This window comes from Phoca vitulina, unplaced genomic scaffold (genome assembly GCF_004348235.1).
Source record: "Phoca vitulina isolate PV1807 unplaced genomic scaffold, GSC_HSeal_1.0 scaffold5, whole genome shotgun sequence".
In the NCBI taxonomy this organism is placed as follows: domain Eukaryota; kingdom Metazoa; phylum Chordata; class Mammalia; order Carnivora; family Phocidae; genus Phoca; species Phoca vitulina.
Genome location: NW_022589708.1, coordinates 57,832,548 through 57,850,770, shown reverse-complemented (window position 1 = coordinate 57,850,770; position 18,223 = coordinate 57,832,548). Strand labels below are relative to the sequence as shown.

At 44.8% G+C, this 18,223-nt stretch overlaps 1 protein-coding gene across 7 annotated transcripts in view; it reads left to right on the top strand.

Moving 5' to 3' along the window:
- RCBTB2 (RCC1 and BTB domain containing protein 2) overlaps positions 1 to 13,558 on the top strand; it is a 42,663-nt gene extending 29,105 nt beyond the window's left edge. For 5 of the 7 annotated variants that reach the window (XM_032403033.1, XM_032403032.1, XM_032403031.1 and 2 more), the window contains 6 exons: positions 453 to 518; positions 3,337 to 3,527; positions 4,062 to 4,188; positions 5,900 to 6,039; positions 11,061 to 11,191; positions 13,301 to 13,558. In XM_032403033.1, the coding sequence (XP_032258924.1) occupies positions 453 to 518; positions 3,337 to 3,527; positions 4,062 to 4,188; positions 5,900 to 6,039; positions 11,061 to 11,191; positions 13,301 to 13,441 (796 nt within the window). In that variant the 3' untranslated portion in view covers positions 13,442 to 13,558. The remainder of the gene's footprint in view (positions 1 to 452; positions 519 to 3,336; positions 3,528 to 4,061; positions 4,189 to 5,899; positions 6,040 to 11,060; positions 11,192 to 13,300) is intronic. The other 2 variants (XM_032403035.1, XM_032403037.1) reach the window with 1 other exon arrangement.
- The last annotated feature ends 4,665 nt before the right edge of the window (positions 13,559 to 18,223 follow it).

Below are 18,223 nucleotides of genomic sequence, written 5' to 3'. Positions count from 1 at the left end.
ACCCTTATTACCATTCTTTGTTCTCCTCCCTTCTCGCTCACAAGTCACCTTTTGTCTCTCCTCATTGTTTTCTGTTTTACATTCTTCCTCACTCTCTGCATTTTCGTTTCTAGTACCACACCCATTAAGCTGCGTTCGTTGGGGATCATTCTGGGGAGGTGACACAAAACTCATTTATTAGGAACGTGTAGTACCTTCTTGTCATTGCACGGGGCTGCAAACTAAAATGTGAAATATGCCAGACATCCTGCCAGTGAAGGTTAGCTCAGTTCACAGTCACCGTCTGTTGCATATTAGACTGGAAAATCTGAGCTTTGGAATTTGCTTCTTGGTGTGAATCAGATTTAAGAACAGATGACCTTGGGCCACAGCAGGAAGCCTTGGCAGTTGGTTGGGTCCCACGCTTAGACCTGAAGGCTCCCTCTAAACTGTCTCCACTCTTGTTCCTGTAGCAGCTGCTGCCGTCAGCCAAGCCCGTGCCCCACCCCTGACTTCCCGTGTGCTGCTAGGTGCTCCAGGTAAACGTCACGAGGCCGTGCGTAGGGAAGGCCAGCGCTCCACAGCCTTCCACATCCCAACCCCTTTGCCGGGTCTGTTCCACCCTTTCTCCACAAAGCCGTGTTCCCACCTCTTGTAAGGGCAAAGGTTGCTCCCGTTCCATGGAGGCTCATAAAGATATTCCAGAAGCGAATGTAGGAATTAAATTATTCTGGTTTTCTGATGTTGGGTAGAAGGACACTGCTGTTTCCATCAGTTACATTTTTCATAGAACATTACCAGGGAAAAGAGATTTTAAGTGGTCTCCCAGAGTTTCTGCAGCCACTGGAAACACTTGAGTCACCAGAAGAGACTGGTTTTGAATGTCCCCTGTGCTGGGTAGCTGATTTCATTTACTCTTCACCACAAGGCTGTGAAATGACTGCTACCTTGTCTTCTGCTCTCCTCACCTTTTTTTTTTTTTTTTAAGATGATAAAATGATAAGAGTCTAAGTAACTTGGCCTCCACAGGCTGCTGTCTGACCCCCTGCCCATTGCATCAAGCCACGTAAAATGAAGTATGTTGCTGCCCTCACGTTTGGTATAACGTGTGAGGGTAGAGGGTAATAGTAGATGCCCTTTCTTTGAATAAACATATTTACTCTATTTCCTTCCCCTTTTTTCTTTATTTGTTGAAAAGAGAAGCCAAATAGGATTGGCCATTTTCCCTGTGTGGGCAAGGAAGTTTCTTTTGTAAAGCCCATAGTGGAAGTTTGGGCCCATTCATTGACTTAACCATGCAGGTAGGAAAGGTGTCACCACCTGAACTGATCATTGGGAATGTGCAGTCTCTGTATGAGGGAGGCTTTGCCACTGAAAACACTTAGCAGTAATTCTGTTAAGAAGCCTCTACTGGTAGCTGCTATTTGTACACCAGACACTGTGCTGGGTGTTTGACATTTTATCATTTAATTCTCACGTACTACCCTTGCAGTGTGATGAAACTGAGGCTCCTAGACGCTCGGGAACATTCCCACGGTCACATGGCCTAGTGGTAGAGCTAGGATGAACCCTTAGTTCTGTTTGACTCCAGCGTCCAGGCTCTTCACCGTGGCACATCGTACATAGCCTCGTTTCTAGTACTCCTGTTTTCAAGAGCTGAGAGCTGCCCTTGAATAAATCAGTGAAATTGCTTGGGCCACACATGAAAACAATACATTTGGAGGCAAGCCATCTCCAGCTTGTATGATGACCATCTTCCCTCCTTGGCTGGGAAACATCCAATTAAAACAGGTGGTGGAGGGATGTCTCCATCCTTCAATTGCTAGCCTGTCAGTGGGGTCTTACACCCCTCAGTTGCTCTGTGTTGTTGAGTCTTTCTCAATTAGTCAATAAAATGACCTATAAATTGCTTAGGAAGACACCATATTAAGGAGAGAAGCACACTTAGAGAGAAATAAGCCAGTGATTCAGCCTGCCAACAACTTCTAATCTAGCTGAAGAAGTAAGACATACATCCCAGAGAGGATAAGGGCCAGGCTGGAGTGGTGTAGACAGGATGTGCTTCAAGAGCTCAGGGGAACGAGAGACCTCTTAGTTTGGGGCTATTTGAGCTGGGCCTTGAAAGATGGGCAGGATTTCTAAGGCAGAGAGAAAGGAAAGAACATTCTTGAACAAGGGACTTTAACTGTGAATAAGAATATTGAGGGGCAGTGAGTACATCTGTGTGTTGGAACATAGGGTATGTAGGCAAATGTGATTTGAAAGAGGGCTAGATTATGGAAGGTCTTAATGCCACATGTCTGGATTTTATCTTGTGGGAAGCCACTGATGGTTTGAAAGTACTGATGAGAATGGTGTTTTCAGAGGATTGTTAACCTGCCAGCCTTGTGCAGTTTGGTTCAGAAAAGAGAGAGTCTAAGGCAGGGAGACAAAGGAGGCCGTTACTTTGGTCCAGATATGGGGTGTGCCTTACCTAGGGTGGTGGCAGATGGGAGAAATTACAAAGAGAGAATCTATATGATTTGTCAACTGGATATTCTGAAAAAAAGTGGTTAAGTGAGAAGGGAGAAGAAGTCAAAGATGACTGAAGTTCTGAGCCTAAGTCTGAGGATGGTGGTAGTATGGTCTGCTATGACAAAATCAGGATGGTGACCTCACTTAGGGTAAACTAGTTCGCTATGTTTCCTGAATCTGTACAGTGGTTTATACTTAGAGAAAATTAATTAGTTCCAAATCAACAAAAACAGAGTTTTCCATTAGAGAAGTATACAGACAACTACCCCCGTGGCCATCATGAACTTACCGGGCTAGGGTCTAGCATATGTCAGTTTCTGAAATCTGCTCTCTTGGGCTCTTGAAGATAGAGTCCAGTGACTCAGAACTATTGACCTTACTGTTTGTAGTGCGAGTTGGGGTGGCCCACAGCATGCTCCATCTAACACTAAAATTGGTGAAATTTTGATGAAAATATTTCTCGATATTGGGTCAAGACCTGCATTAAGTAGCAAGTCTTTTTTACGTGCTTCATTAAGTCCTGTTTTAAGAAAAAAAAAAATTAGATCAGTGTTTGGTTAATTTGTTCGTTTTGGTCTCTCCCCTTGGATTGTACTTGCATTTCACAATGGGATGGTACTTATTTTTGGAGGCCTACTGGCTAGAAGTGGTAATAACAAGCAGATCTTCATGACTTGCGCCGTTGAAGGATAGCTAAAATGTAAATAACTGATTGGTGCCTGAAAATTTAGGAGATTAAGTCTTCTGTTGTTTTTTTAAATCAGTTTAGGCGAAGGGAAGGAGAAATCAACTTGTTTCTTCTCCCGTTTGCCGTGTTCACTTGGTCTTTCTTTGTGAACTTAGAATTATAGAGATCGCGGCCTGCCACTCCGCGCACACGTCGGCGGCCAAGACCCAGGGCGGGCACGTGTACATGTGGGGCCAGTGCCGGGGCCAGTCGGTGATCCTGCCCCACCTCACCCACTTCTCCGGCACCGACGACGTGTTCGCCTGCTTTGCCACGCCGGCCGTCTCGTGGCGCCTCCTGTCCGTGGGTGAGCAGTCTTTGTCCCTCTGGGTGCTGGCCTGACGCTAGGAAGGCAGCTCTGGTGCTTTCTGTTGTGATAGTAAGGACTTTTTTAGGTGCAGTATCATACAATTGATTTCTGTCTAATGGGCTCCTGTGAAAGGAAGCTAATTTGATGGATTAATTTTTCCTGAAAGAATCAGAAAGCAACATCACATACTACATTAAAAGCAATTTTATTTGACTGCTTTTAATTTTCCTGGGAAACTATATGTTTCATTTTTAGCCAGTCTATTTACTGAAACATGCAAAAATTTCATTGAGTGGAACCCTTTGGGGCTTTTTAGTTGTTGGTTTGCCAGATTTACAAGCAGATATGTGTGAGGCTCTTATCCTTGACGATAGAGATGTGAAAATCCGTATTTAGGGGAAAAAAGCATTGCTCCGTTGGTCATGTATTTCGGGTATTTTCATGAGAGTCCAAAGAGCAGTGCTATGTTCTGGCCTGCGTTTTCTCTGTGTCTGTAGTTAACCCTAGAAACGTTTGGTGTTCCTCTCTCAGAACCCGACGACCACCTTACAGTGGCCGAGTCGCTCAAGAGGGAATTTGACAACCCCAACACGGCCGACCTGAAGTTCCTGGTGGATGGAAAGTACATTTATGCACATAAAGTCCTTCTCAAAATTAGGTAAGGAATCATTGATTTTGAGAATTGAAATAAATACATTCATATGTTCTAGGTGTTCACAGAACTATGCTAAGTAAGGCTGATTTTGCCCTACGAGCATACAGTGCAGCCAGGGAGACACGGTATGCGTGACACGAGAAATGAGAACTAACGGGGGGGGCGGTGTAGTGAGAGCCCGGGGGGGGAGGGGGCATCAGGGAGTGAGGACTCTCGGCTTCCGTAGAGACCTTGCAGGTGGTCTGTGCACCTTGGTGTTGGGCAGCCAGCTGAAGCTCGGCGAGCGTGTTCTGGGCTTTGAGCACCGCGTGGGCCGCTTCCACAGAAGGGGCCTTCCCGGCCTAGGAACTGAGCTTTGTCACCCCCCTCATCAGTTGTGGGATAGTGAACTTTGAGATGCTCGGAAAAAAGAAGGTGAGGCTTTTGCAGGACAACAAAGTCTGGGGTAAAGTTAACACAGATGACAAAAATCAGATTATTGATGTATTAATTTCTGAGCCAATGAGCTGCATCCATTTGAAGTGTGCAGTTTGAGGAGCTTTGACATATATATTTATGCCTGTGAAACCACTGCCCTAAATCAAGATACAGAACGTTTCTGTCACCCCTCAAAGGTCCCTCATGCCCCAGGCCTGGGGCAAGCACTGATCTTTCAGTCATTCTAGATCAGTTAGCATTTTCTAAAACTTTATATTAATGGAATTCATGTCATTTAAATGGAAAAGTGTAATCTTTTGTGCCTGGCTTCTTTCTCCTAGCATAACGATTTTAAAAATCATTATGTTGTTGTGTACCAGATATTGAAATCCTGCTACAGTGAATCACAAACGCAGCACAGCATTTTAGTCTCGCCACCCAGCATTTGTTCACTCTCGCGATAGCTCGAAAGCCCACCTGGAAGGGGGGGGTTGTTAGTGTGCTAGGGCTCCTGTAACAAAGTGCCACACGCTGAGTGACCTCAACAACAGACACGTATTCTCCCCCAGTTCTGGAGGCCGAAGTCCACGGCCCAGCGGTTGTCAGGGTGCGTTTCTCCTAGGGGAGACTTCATGCCCATCCTCCAACTTCGGGGGGTTTGCTGGCAGTCTTCGGCATTCCCCCGCTTGGGGCTAGGGTCTCCCCAGTCTTTCCGTGGGGCCCTCCCTGTGTGCATGTCTGTGTCCAAATGCCCCGTTTTTATAAGGACACTAGTCATACCGCATTAGGCTCACCCTAATGACCCTCATTTTAACTTGATGACTTCTGTAAAGGCCCTTCCTCCAAATACTGTTAGATTCTGAGGTTAGGGCATCAACCTATGAATCTGGGGGCGGGGGGGACACCATTCAACCTAGAGGAGGAGGTAAAGAAACAAAATTACTCAGCGTTCATGAAAATAACCCCACCTGATTGCCCTCAATGCCGCTCAGCGGCCGTGGCGCGGGAAAGCGGCTTGGGAGGCCGGCCCTGTGCTCGGCCTGCACGCGCGGGGGGGGGGCGCCCCGCTATGGCGGGTCCGCGCCTGCAGCCTCGTCCCGTAAGTGCTGGTGAGTGAGCTCCCCGGCCAGCAAAGGAAGCGAGGGGCCAGGACAGGGACGTGAAGGTGCGCAACTGGAAGCGAATGCTGCGCGGTGCTTCTCGTTGCCCGTCCCCCCTGTGAGCCCCACGAGGACGTGTCTGGGGGGGTCTGCTCTCGCCGGGAGCGAGGGCCCCACGGGCTTCTCTCTTCCTTCAGGTGTGAGCATTTTCGTTCTTCTCTGGGAGACAACGAGGATGATATCGTAGAAATGAGCGAATTCTCGTATCCTGTTTACCGGGCCTTCCTGGAATACCTGTACACGGACAGCATCAGCCTTTCCCCTGAGGAGGCAGTAGGTAACGCCCCCGGACTTTCCCGGCCGGCGGCAGCGTGCGCGGGAGCCGGGGCTGTGCGGGCGGCCGCGGCCGTAGTTCTCTTGCCGGGCGTCACACCCCGCCCTTTTCCCTCGTTACTGCTTCGTACACGGGGTGGCTGGGTGGCTGTCACAGCGCCAGCGCTGTGGAGGGGCTGCCATTCCCCCGGAACTAGTGTACGTCAGTAAGGCCCGTGACTGTCCCGGGACCTGCTGCCTTCGGGTGTTGGCGGCAGAGACAAGATAAAATGCGCGCGGTGATAGTGAGCCCTGCTGGTCTCCGGAGCCAGGACTTTCCCTCCACACGGCTCTGGGGCCGAACGCTGTGGGCATTCTGGGGCGCCCTGTCCTGCAGCTGGTGTGGGGCATAAAAAGCAATACAGGTTATCAAACAGGCGCAGAGTGAAAACCGTCCTACGTCTCAGGTGACCGCCGTCAGCAGTATTGTTGGCCAGAGGCACAGAGAATTAAAGAATTACTTCTGTACGGAATTAAAGAGTTCAGCCCTCAAATTTTTAAATGAAATACTCATTTCACATGTGTACATCCAGTATCACTTTGTACCTGAGATCAGCATTTAATTTTCCTCAGGTAAACAGAAATGTGACTTCTGAAGTTTTACAGTTTGCCGTCCTTTCTTCCACGAATGTTTTAGTGCCCAGGCCCCGTATGTGCCACAGCTCTGGCCTTACCCTGGGGAGCTGGTATTCGGATGAGCACCGGTCCTAAACGAGTCAATCCAGGAGGTCAGTTAGGAGGGCTGGGAGGGCCTCCGGGAGGAAGTGTGTGGAGCAGAGAGCTGGGGCAAGCAAGAGAGAGCGAGCAGTACCCAAGGGAAGAGCCTTCTAAACACGGGAAGCAGTGAGTGCAGAGGTCTGAGACAGGAACCGATTGGGCATGTGGAGGAGGAGGGAGGGAGGCGGGGGTGTGAGGGAAGTCACACTCACTGTGGTCAGTATAAGGTCAGGCAGCAGGATGTGGGCAAGAACACGCCTGCCCTTGGAGGCCATGGTGAAGTGTTGTTTTTTTCTTGGTATGATGGAAAGCCTTGGAAGGTTTTGAGCATGAGGCTTCTGTTATTTAGGATTTGCTTTAACAGCAACATTTAAAAAAAATTTTGGTTTAAACAGGATAGTTTCTCATTCACACAGGGAGACAGTGCAGGGCATCCCTACGTGTGGCTCCTGCCTTCATGGTCCAAGACTGTGTTTGCATTACCTGCGGCAGGCTGGAGGAAGGGACCATGAGGAAGGGGCAACGGGCAAATCCCAGTGTCTCTTAAGGCAGGGTCCTGGAAGTTCCACTTATTCCAAACCATGAACCAGAGATGGCCAAGGACAGAACCCCAGCCGCATGAGAGGTTGGGGAAAGTGGTCCTGGAAAAAAAGGGAGAATGGATCTGTGTGGATATGGGGGCGGGGGAAGCGAGGCAACTTCTACAGTAGGAGTGATGTGATGTGTTTTATTTTTTTATTTCAGTTTTTTAATTTAAATTCTAGTTAGTTAACATATATGGTAAGATTGGTTTCAGGTGTAGAATTTAGTGATTCATCACTTACGTGTAACATCCAGTGCTCATCACAACAAATGTCCTCCTTAATGCCCATCACCTATTTAGCCCATTCCCCGCCCACCTCCCCTCCAGTAACCTTCAGTTTGTTCTCTAGAGTTAGGAGTCTTTTTTGGGATGCCTGGGTGGCTCAGTCAGTTAAGCATCTGCCTTCGGCTCAGGTCATGATCCCAAGGTCCTGCGCTCGAGCCCTGCATCAGGCTCCCTGCTCAGCGGGGAGCCTGCTTCTCCCTCTCCCACTCCCCCTACTTGTGCTCTGTCTCTCTGTCTCTCAAATAAATAAATTAAATCTTAGCAGGGGGAGGGGCAGAGGGAGAGGGAGAGAGAGAATCCTCAAGGAGACTCCCCACTGAGCACATGCCTGACACAGGGCTCAATCCCAGGACCCTGAGATCATGACCTAAGTCAAAATCAAGAGTCGGCCACTTAACCAACTGAGCCACCTAGTTGCCTATAGTTAAGAGTCTCTTATGGTTTGCTTCCCTCTTCTTTTTTCCCCTTCCCCTGTTTGTTTTCTTAAATTTCACATATGAGTGAAATCATACGGTATTTGTCTTTTTCTGACTGACTTATTTCACTTAGCATGGTATACTCTAGCTCTATCCACGTCATTGCAAATGGCTAGATTTCATTCTTTTTGATGGCTGAGCAATATTCTATCTTCTTTATCCATTCATCAGTTGATGGACATTTGGGCTCACTCCACAGTTTGGCTATTGTTGATAGTGCTGCTGTAAACATTGGGGTGCATGTACCCCTTTGAATCTGTATTTTTGTGTCCTTTGGGGTAAATACCTTGTAGTGCAGTGGCTGGGTTATAGGGTAGCTCTATTTTTAACTTTTTCAGGAATCTCCGTATCGTTTCCACAGTGGCTGCACCAGTTTGCATTCCCACCAGCAGTGCAAGAATGTTCCCCTTTCTCTGCATCCTCGCCAACATCTGTTGTTACCTCTGTTAATTTTAGCCATTCTGACAAGTGTCAGGTGGTATCTCATTATGGTTTTGATATGCATTTCCCTGATGTTGAGTGATGTTGAGCATCTTTTCATGTTAAAAGACCAGTAATTATGATGGTTCAGGTGCAAGGTGACTATACCCTGGGTTAAGGTGGTGTAGCAATGGAGGTGTTGAGAAGAGATCACATTCTGGATATATTTTAAAGATGAAGCTGATGGGATTTGCTCACAGATGGCACGTGGGGTGTGAGGAAAAGAGAGAAGGATCACTGCTCTAAGGTATTTGGCCTGAGTAGCTGGGTTAATGGAAATATCATTCACTTAAGATGAGGAAGATGGAAAGCAACAGGTTTTGCCCTTGAGTTTGAAAAGTCAAAGGAGTTTGAGTTGCTTCTTAGACATCTGCGTGGCAGTTCTTTTTATAGGCCCACTCCCAACATTTGCAGGGCCCTGGGTGGGAGTCCAAATAAAGGCCCTTGTACATTTGTATAAAAATACAAAGTTATATGTTTCAGTTGAAATATGTTCAATCCTCATACTTTGAAAAATATACCTTTATTGAGAACTGAAAGGCCAGGCTGGAGTTTTAGTTGGAATTGAGGATTTTAGGACTCCTTAGAGTTCCTCGCGGGAATGCACAGGAAGCACAGACCTCAGGCCTCCAGCTTGTGGCCGGCCATCTTTCTTTACCCCCCACCAGCGACACCCTGCATTGCAAGGGGTGTGTGGGCCTCCCAGCTGGCGCATACAAGCTCCATCCACCCCCGTCCTGCTGGGGCTGGGCATCTGTGCACTGGTGTTGTGGTCTGGAGGGGAGGGAATATCCACATATGTGGCCTCAGGGCCAATTAGATAGGGAATTCCAGAGTCCCCTGTGATCCAAGTGTGGTCTAGGAGTAGGTGCATGGCTCCCTGGCCACTGTGGGGAGGATTGTGCCTGGAGGAGGTGCAGATCCTGGCTGTTTTGAGCTGCGGCTCAGGACAGGGTCTTTTCTGAGGGCAGCATTTCTGTGATTCTGAAGCTCAGGAGGGTGTGGGGCTATAGATAGGAATTTGGGAGTTTTGGAGAACTGACCGAAAACAATTGAGCCATCATAGCTCTCAAGATTTCAAAAGATTTCAATTCCTCCATGGGGCTATAGGCCCTTCTTCTATAATTTTGATAGTATTGGTCATGTTACAATGAAAACAAGCTTCCAGCTCAGGCCCTCCCACATGCACACAACTTAGTAGCAGAGAGATGGAGAAACAGTTGATGTTGTCAGATTGATGAAATCCTGGCTCTTTGTGCTTTAGGCCTCTGTGAAGCACCTTGCATGAAAGGTTAGCCTGCAGGAGATGTGACCCTTTTCTAGTAGAGGAAGGGACCAAAAGCTAAGCTTTTGATCAGGCGGCAAGCCAGGCCTGAGTGTAGACCTAGCAAGTGTGGCTCTCCGAGAGCGGGCACTGCCGGTCTCCTGCTGCTTCGTCCCATTCACGCGGGGGCAGGAGGAGCCGCCAGCATTTCTGGCCAGGCCTCCTAGCCAAACACCACACCTTTCATAATGACAAAGTATTTCTGCCGTTCTTTATACTGATTAACAAATGCTCTCATGGAGATTTAGAGAGCCATATCCCTGGCTTACATAGGTTTCTCTCTCTGCGGTGACTGATGTGAAAGTAGGCGACAGATATTACAGCAGGAATCATCAGTATGTATTAGATGGCATTTTAAGCTGGGGGGCAGGGGGTTGGTGCTGGAGGTCACTGAGGATTGAACCCTGGGGCGCTCAAACATTGGGAAGTTAGGAAGAATGGCCCAGCCAACAGACTGACGAGAATTAGGGAGAAGAAAAACAGCAGCAAGTAACACAGTGTTTCAAGAAGATGAGTGTCACCAACCACATGGAATTCTGTGTAAATGTTGAGTGAGACGGAACTGGAGAACAACCCCTTGGGTCTGGCTTCATGGAAGCATTGATGGCATCGGGGCGTCGAGGGGATGGGATTCTGCTGGAATGGCTTCGGGGGAGAATGGGAAATGAGAACATGGAGGCAGCAGACAGAGAGGATGTTTCCCAGGTTTGCAGAGAAATGGGGGAGACTGATGGGAGGCACATGTATCCATGAAAGGTTTCTCTTTTTTCTTCCGTAAAATTATGGGCACTGTTTAAGCATGTGCATGTGCTGAGGGAAATGACCCAGGAGGACAGGTCATAATGCAGGGGGAGGGACAATCCCAGCAGCCTTTCTAGGAAAAATATTCAGGCCATTTTCACTGTGCGCCTGCTTCTCCGCGGCTGCTCATTTGCGGGTTGTGTTTGCTCGGTTCGGCCGCATTCCCAGGTGGAGCCACGCTCAGGGTGGAAGTCAGCGTGGGTCTGTACCTATACGGCTCTTCCCCAAGGCTTCTGTTCAGGTATGCTCTCTGCAGGGTGGAGCGAGTCGAAGCAGGATGCTTGAAATCACTCCCCCTAATAAACATCTCTTCCCACCAGGGTTGCTAGATTTGGCTACATTTTATAGAGAAAATCGTTTGAAAAAGCTCTGCCAGCAAACTATCAAGCAAGGAATCTGTGAGGAGAATGCCATCGCTCTGCTTTCGGCTGCCGTGAAGTATGATGCTCAGGTCAGCAAAGCATGCTTTCGACTAGCTGACCTTCTGGGAAAATGTTAGGTGTTTGCCTCATACATTAAACTCAAATCAACTCTAAGAGATTCAAGATTTAATGTAAACAAGTGAAGTAACTAGAAGTACCAGAAAAAGTGAACATTTATATATTGTTAGGGTAGCTCTCCCAGGCAGAAGCCATAAAGGAAAGGATGGATAGATCTGATTTCAGAAAGAAAAAAAAAGTCTATACACCAAAAATACCACCAAGAAAATTAGAAAGTAAATGATACACTGGGGAAAATATCTGCAACATATCATGAAGCACGTTTACCATAGTTAATGCAGAGTTCTTGGAAAACAAAAAGAAAACATGACAGTTTGATGGAAATAAATGGACCAAGAACAAAATGGGCTTATGAATAAATGGAAAATATAAGTGAAAACAAGGTATAATTGTTTACCTGTGACACGGGGAAACATAATCTTAAGAGATAGTGCAGGCTCAGCATGATGGATGTTCTCCTGAACAGCCGCTGAGGGTGTGAACCGGGGCAGTCGTGCCAGGGGTGATCAGTACCAAGTGTACTGAGAGCTTTAAAGGTGCAGTTCTTTAAGGAATTCCCTTGTAGGAATTTATCGTAAGGCAGTGATCATGGATTCGGACAGAGACTTAGCTTCAAAGATGTTTATTGCAGCACTGTTTATAATTTTGAAAAATTAGAAAAAGCCAACAGGAACAGTGGAGGATTGTTTCAACTGTAGAATGTTAATACTATGAAATTATACAGCTACTCACAATGTATTAATTGAAAAATGATGCCCCATTTTTGTTTTTTATTATAAGTAGCTGAATTTAAAAAGACTGAGATTCATTATCTACATAGAGAAAAAAGACTGTCAAAGGTCATCTTTGAATGGTGGGATTATGGATGATTTTTATTTCCTATCTTTGCTTGTTTTTTCTCTGAACTTTCTACAGTGACCGTGTATTGTTTTGGTAATAAAGAAAGGAAAACCTGTCTTAGAGCTAAATCTTTAGGAAGCAGGCCATACTTCTTGGAGTCGATTTCCTTCTGTTATAAGGATATCCTCTCCTTTGGTCAAAAAACAGGAACATTTAGTGGTGGGCAGAAAAAAGCTTATAACTTCTTTTCTGCTTATATAAATAAATATGCTTATTAAAGAAAATTTGGAAAACATAAAAAGTAGGAGGAAGAAGATGACTCATCAGCCAGAGAACATTAACGTTTTCATACAGCTCCTTCTGTTTTTCCCTAGGTCACAGGATGTAGATTTCTCTAAACTGGATTTTTTTCACTTAACCTTTTAAAAAAATCTTAACCCACCTTGAAACCTTCACATTTAAAAGCATAGTGAATGTCTTTCATCAACCTAATCATATATTGGGCCCGAAAACATGCACAATGCTTCATGGCTAGGCATCGCCTCTGCAGTCTTTCCTCAAGTTTCTTGAAGTCACGGGGGGAGTCCTGGGGGCTGGCGGGCTCTCTCCCAAGTGATGAGGTAGTGGGTACACGGTGTTTCCACCTGAACTAGGCTTCATTTTCAAGACTTCCTCATAGTCCCTATTTATGTGAATTATCTGTGTGGTTACTTTCCGGCCCTCTGTCTTCTAGAAAGTGAGCTCCTTGAGGAATGGCAGGGACCTTGTTTCGCTCACAACCTTACGCCTAGTGCCGAGGGTATGGCTGACACAGAGTGGAAACCCTTTTCAGGCAGAAACCCTTCAGCTCCTCCAGGAGAATATAAAAGTGGAGTATTTTAACAAATACTGCAAATGGAATGAACAATGCAAATACTGTCTCAAGAGGAAGGTACAGAATTCATACACATAGTGCCTCTCTCTGAGAAGAAAACGATTCTTTGCGCGGGCTGGCATGGAGGAACTTGGATATTTTACTCTGTGTTATTTAAATTTTTACAAGCATAGATTCACATTAGCTGCACAGTTTTAGAACTATTCTTTAGGTATTGCTCTACCAACATTTCTTCCTCTTGGCTCTCAAATCCTTTTTCCTTCCTGTGTCTTAGGAGTTTTCATGCGATGTTGCATTGCATTGGGATATACAAATTTGTTAAAACATTTTTTGTTGTTATTCCTAGGATTTAGAAGAATTCTGCTTCAGGTTTTGCATAAACCATTTGACTGTAGTGACACAGACTTCAGGCTTTGCAGAAATGGACCATGATCTTCTCAAGAACTTTATCAGCAAAGCAAGCAGAGTTGGAGCCTTTAAAAATTGATCCTCACCTGCAAGAAATAATTTTTAGCATTTCCATTTTCCCTGCAAAAGCCAGAGGATAACTTCTCCTTAATAGTATTTATGACGAGCTACCCTTGGCTGAATACTTACGTTCTGTCAAAAGAAGGCGGTGGTCAGACGTCTGCCCCATCAGCTGAAGTCTGAAGTTGATGGCAGAAAGCAGTCAGTGCTCTGATCAGATGTGACTGAGCCCAAGGAAAAAAACTGAAACGTCTTATTTACCATTTCCTCTTTCGAGTCACTTAAGTCGGACAGTTTTGGTACATTGGTCTAAGTATATACTATTCTAGCCAAATTTTCATTCTTTCAAAAGCTGGTATCACACAGAGAGCTTGACAAGGAATGCTGTCATAACATATTGTCAGCATCCAGCACGGCGCCTTCCATACCCAGTAGGCACTCAGTTAATTTCTTATAAATCTGAAGTATGCCCGTAGAACAGCTTTATTTGTGGGATACTGGATGAAGGGATAACTTGCACAAAAACAAATTTGAAATAGCCTGTAACTAGTGAGGTTCGTATTCTTCTGGTAACTGGTTCTGAGTCATAGTGACTAACTATGAGCATTAATTAAAATCCACAGACAGCCTTGGCAATTAACTGTCAGAGTCCCAAGGGCTAATTTTAATTTTCTGTTTACTCTGAGTCATTAATTTCTCATATGGGATTATTGAATATGAAGTCCTGTCTCTGAATGAATGTTATTTCTGGGCTCATCTGCCTTACATAATTGCATTATGTCTTTCCCTTTTGTGTTAAGAGAGATTTGCCTGTGTAAGTAAAAATGATTACGCATTTCTCTTGTAGTTGACTTTTATGTCGCTATAAAACAGTTCTCTTAACCTGGCACAGAATAATTATAAAGTGCTAGCTGAAAAGGATCTCACATTTAAATTTCATGGACAGCATTAACAAGAATGAGATAAATTTATACTTTTTAGATCAAAACAAGTTACCCAACTGCAAGAGAGAAACTGGAACGGGATGTAGGATGTAGTCTCAGATTCCTCTAATACGTGGTTTCACAATATGATACGTGTTTCACAATATATTACGTAAAGAAAACTCTTTTGGAATTAGAAACCTTGTTCTGATGCTGAACTATTTGATAATAAAGTGCTTATTTGCAGATAATAGGACAAATGTGTGGTTTTTTAATCCCTAAGCAGCAGCAAAATTATATCAACCTGACATCACTTAGATTTACAAAAACCCATTTGATAAAAGCTTATTTTTGGAAGCAGCTACTCAGATAAGGTATCATAGCAAAGCCCACCCTAAAACATAAATGGCACGTAACATAATTACTGTTCATATTATTAAACGTGACTGCTCTTTACTGGTGAGGTCACTTTTGTTTTTGTTTTTTATTTTTATTTTTAAAGATTTTATTTATTTATTTGACAGAGAGACACAGTGAAAGAGGGAACACGAGCAGGGGGAGTGGGAGAGAGAGAAGCAGGCTTCCCGCCGAGCAGGGAGCGCGGTGCGGGGCTCAATCCCAGGACCCCGGGATCATGACCTGAGCTGAAGGCAGACGCTCAGCGACTGAGCCACCCAGGCGTCCCTTGTTTTTTTTTTTTTAAAGATTTTATTTGAAAGAGAGCACCCGTGCACGCACAAGCGGGCGGAGAGGCAGAGGGAGAGGGAGAAACAGACTCCCCACTAAGCAGGGAGCCTGACCACATGGGGCTCGATCCCAGGACCCCAGGATCATGACCTGAGCCGCAGGCAGACACTTAACCGACTGGGCCACCCCGGACCCTCCGGTGAGGTCACTTTTGAATCCTTAGTTCCTTTTTATCTGTTTTTGCAGACCTTAGCTGGTAGGGGCAAAGTGGCCTGGATGTCTCTAGTTCTAAATCAGAATCCTGTTTTTAGAATTATGTAGTCTTATTCAGTTATTTGTTATTTTAAGTCAGCCATATATACCACTTGTTTTCATTATTTGCTAGATGTGCTATTTTATCTCCCAGAGAAACATTCCGACGTGGGACTGGCCACGGCGATCCGCTCAGGCTGCTGGGCGGCTGCCGGCTGCGTTGCTGACGCTGCCCCACTCAGCTTCCTGTGCCGCTGACTGGTGCCTTTCCATCCTCGTGAGCTCTTCCGAAACCTCTTCCTTTCTTGTCTATTTCTGACAGGGTCTTCTGAAGCTTCTTGATGCCTCTTTCTTTTATGAAATCATTTCACGTAAAAATCGGAACACTCGGGGCGTCTGGGTGGCTCAGTTGGTTAAGCATCTGCCTTCGGCTCAGGTCATGATCCGGGGTCTTGGGATCGAGCCCTGCATCGGGCTCCCTGCTCAGTGGGGAGTCTGCTTCTCCCTCTCCCCCTGCTCCTCCCCCTGCTCGTGCTCTCTCTCTGTCAAATAAATAAATAAAATTTTAGAAAAAAAATTGGAACACTCAAAGGGAACAGCTGAGGTTATTTAGGCATGAGAAATGGCCTGCCCTTTCCTGAACACCACAGAGTCAATAGCCATGCTTCCAGAGTACCAGTTCCTCAAAAGGGCTGGATGGACTTTTACCCAGATTTTCTAAGCTTTGCTATGTGTAGATTTGCACTGCTATATCTCTCCGTTCTTATCTCTGTGTACAATAGAATGATCTATGGAACTTTTACAAAATACAGATTTAAGGATTCTAATTCAGTACATTAAAAAAACTCCCCAAGTAATTTTGATGTTTAGCCAAGTATGAAAACCACTATTTAACCCTTAAAATCTGGGACTCCACACAAGAAAGGGCTAATTAGGCCAGCTGAGAGATGACAGATGAGTCCCATGGATACATCCCTGAAAAATACGTTCCTTTCTCTCTGGTCTGTGAGGATAGGCTTGCCATCAACACTCCTATATGAAGGATCACAACACTTTCTTTCTAACAGATGAGTGTTTGTAGAGCCCCAGAAACCTTGCTGTTCAGTTAGGGATATGTGAGGGAAAAGGTACATTTTTCATCATAATGACACTGCATCAGAGATTAACGAATTCTTTATCTTACATAAATTCATCTTAGGTTTTTCTATCCTCAAGTTCTGTTTCCTCTCTGCTCACACAAGGAAGTTCAATGATTTAGTGCTTCTGGTATAATTCCAATACAGCTTACACAGAGAACAGTTAAGATTTTATAGGAATACCGTCACCCGCTGATAGAGGTTTGTGAAGATATCATTTAATGCTTTTTAAAACTAAAGGTTAATGTTCTTCAGCTGAGACCTGAAGAAATTGCCATTCTGGACCAAACATGATTTCTATTTAGAGGCAGGATTCCTGAGCAGTGATAATGAAAAGAAACAATGATAAACTACGTAGTCTTGTCTTTTTTGTTTTGGGTTTCTTTGGTCTATCTTATTAGCCCTCCCCATGCTAATATTACAACAGACGGTTAGGGAAAATTGCAAAGAAAAATGAAAAATCATACCTGTTATTTTTAATTCAGCCTTTGCCAAAGCATAAACACATAAACCATACTGATTTCCTCTCACTCAATTCTGTTGAAATGACATTTTCTGTTGAGGAAATAAGTGAGGTTGGTCTGTGGCATAAATTTAACTTTCATATTAAATTGTCATTATCTTATATGCCAGTGCTGGTGTATAAGTATACCCCCAAAATAACACACACAGAAGATTCCCGAGAATACCCAGCTTCATATTAAAAGAGCTTGTCTTAATTCCGTTCAGACAGTATACTGCGTTACCAAGATAAATTTCTATCTTACATGCTCTACTTGTGGTAGAAATTTGTTATTTCTAAAGGCAAAGTTTCCTGTTGTCCTGTAAAATACGTATTTAGTCCAAAGGAAAATTCTACTGAATGAATCATTACTAATGCCACGGACACCAGCCCAAAAATGAGAAACAAAAAGATGCTTTGACGGGCAAGTTTCTTTGAAATCATCCAGATGGAAATAGAACTAGTAGATAGGGTTTTTCTCCCATTTGCACCTGAAAACTGTAATGAGGAATAAATAAATAAATGAATTTGAACTTGTCCTTTTTACTATAAAGAGCTTTAACTGCTAGAATGCTAAATCTCTGGAAGTGATTAATTTTCTATCATCCAGACTAAAAACTTGTAGTGTCATAAAGGCTGCTCGATTTTGCCTTGCCCTAAGAGATGCATTTCATGTAAGATCCCCACCCAACAAAAATACAGTCTGCTGAGGTATGCTTGCTGCTTTTCCGGCCCTAAGCTCTTTGCCTTGCTTCCTTCAGAAACAAACAGGCTACCGTTCTGGGAGAAGACAATTTCACTTTCCACCCTGTTTTTGAGAAATCATATTACTTAAATTCGAGGTATTCCCTTATCTGAAACCCTTGGTACCAGATACATTTCATACTTTTTTTTGGAGTTTAGTACCTATGGTACATATACCGCATAATATGTAATACCTGAGTAGGGCCTAGGTTAGATTCCCAAAATCAATGTATTAATATTTTTGTAGTGAAACAAGAATATTCCTACTAAATGGGATAAAGGCTGTAAACAGCTCTATGTCAGTTTAGATACGCTTTTGATGCACGTTGACTTTTGTCACCAAACACACAGACCACTTGGGTTTTTAAGCTTTTTAGATTTCAGAATTGCAGATAAAAGACTGTGGACTCGTGATATCTATATCTATATGGGATGTTTGGGAGGAAAGGCCTTTAATACATACACTTTGCGGGGTGTCTGGGTGGCTCAGTCGTTGGGCGTCTGCCTTCTGCTCAGGTCATGATCCCAGGGTCCTGGGATCGAGCCCCACATCAGGC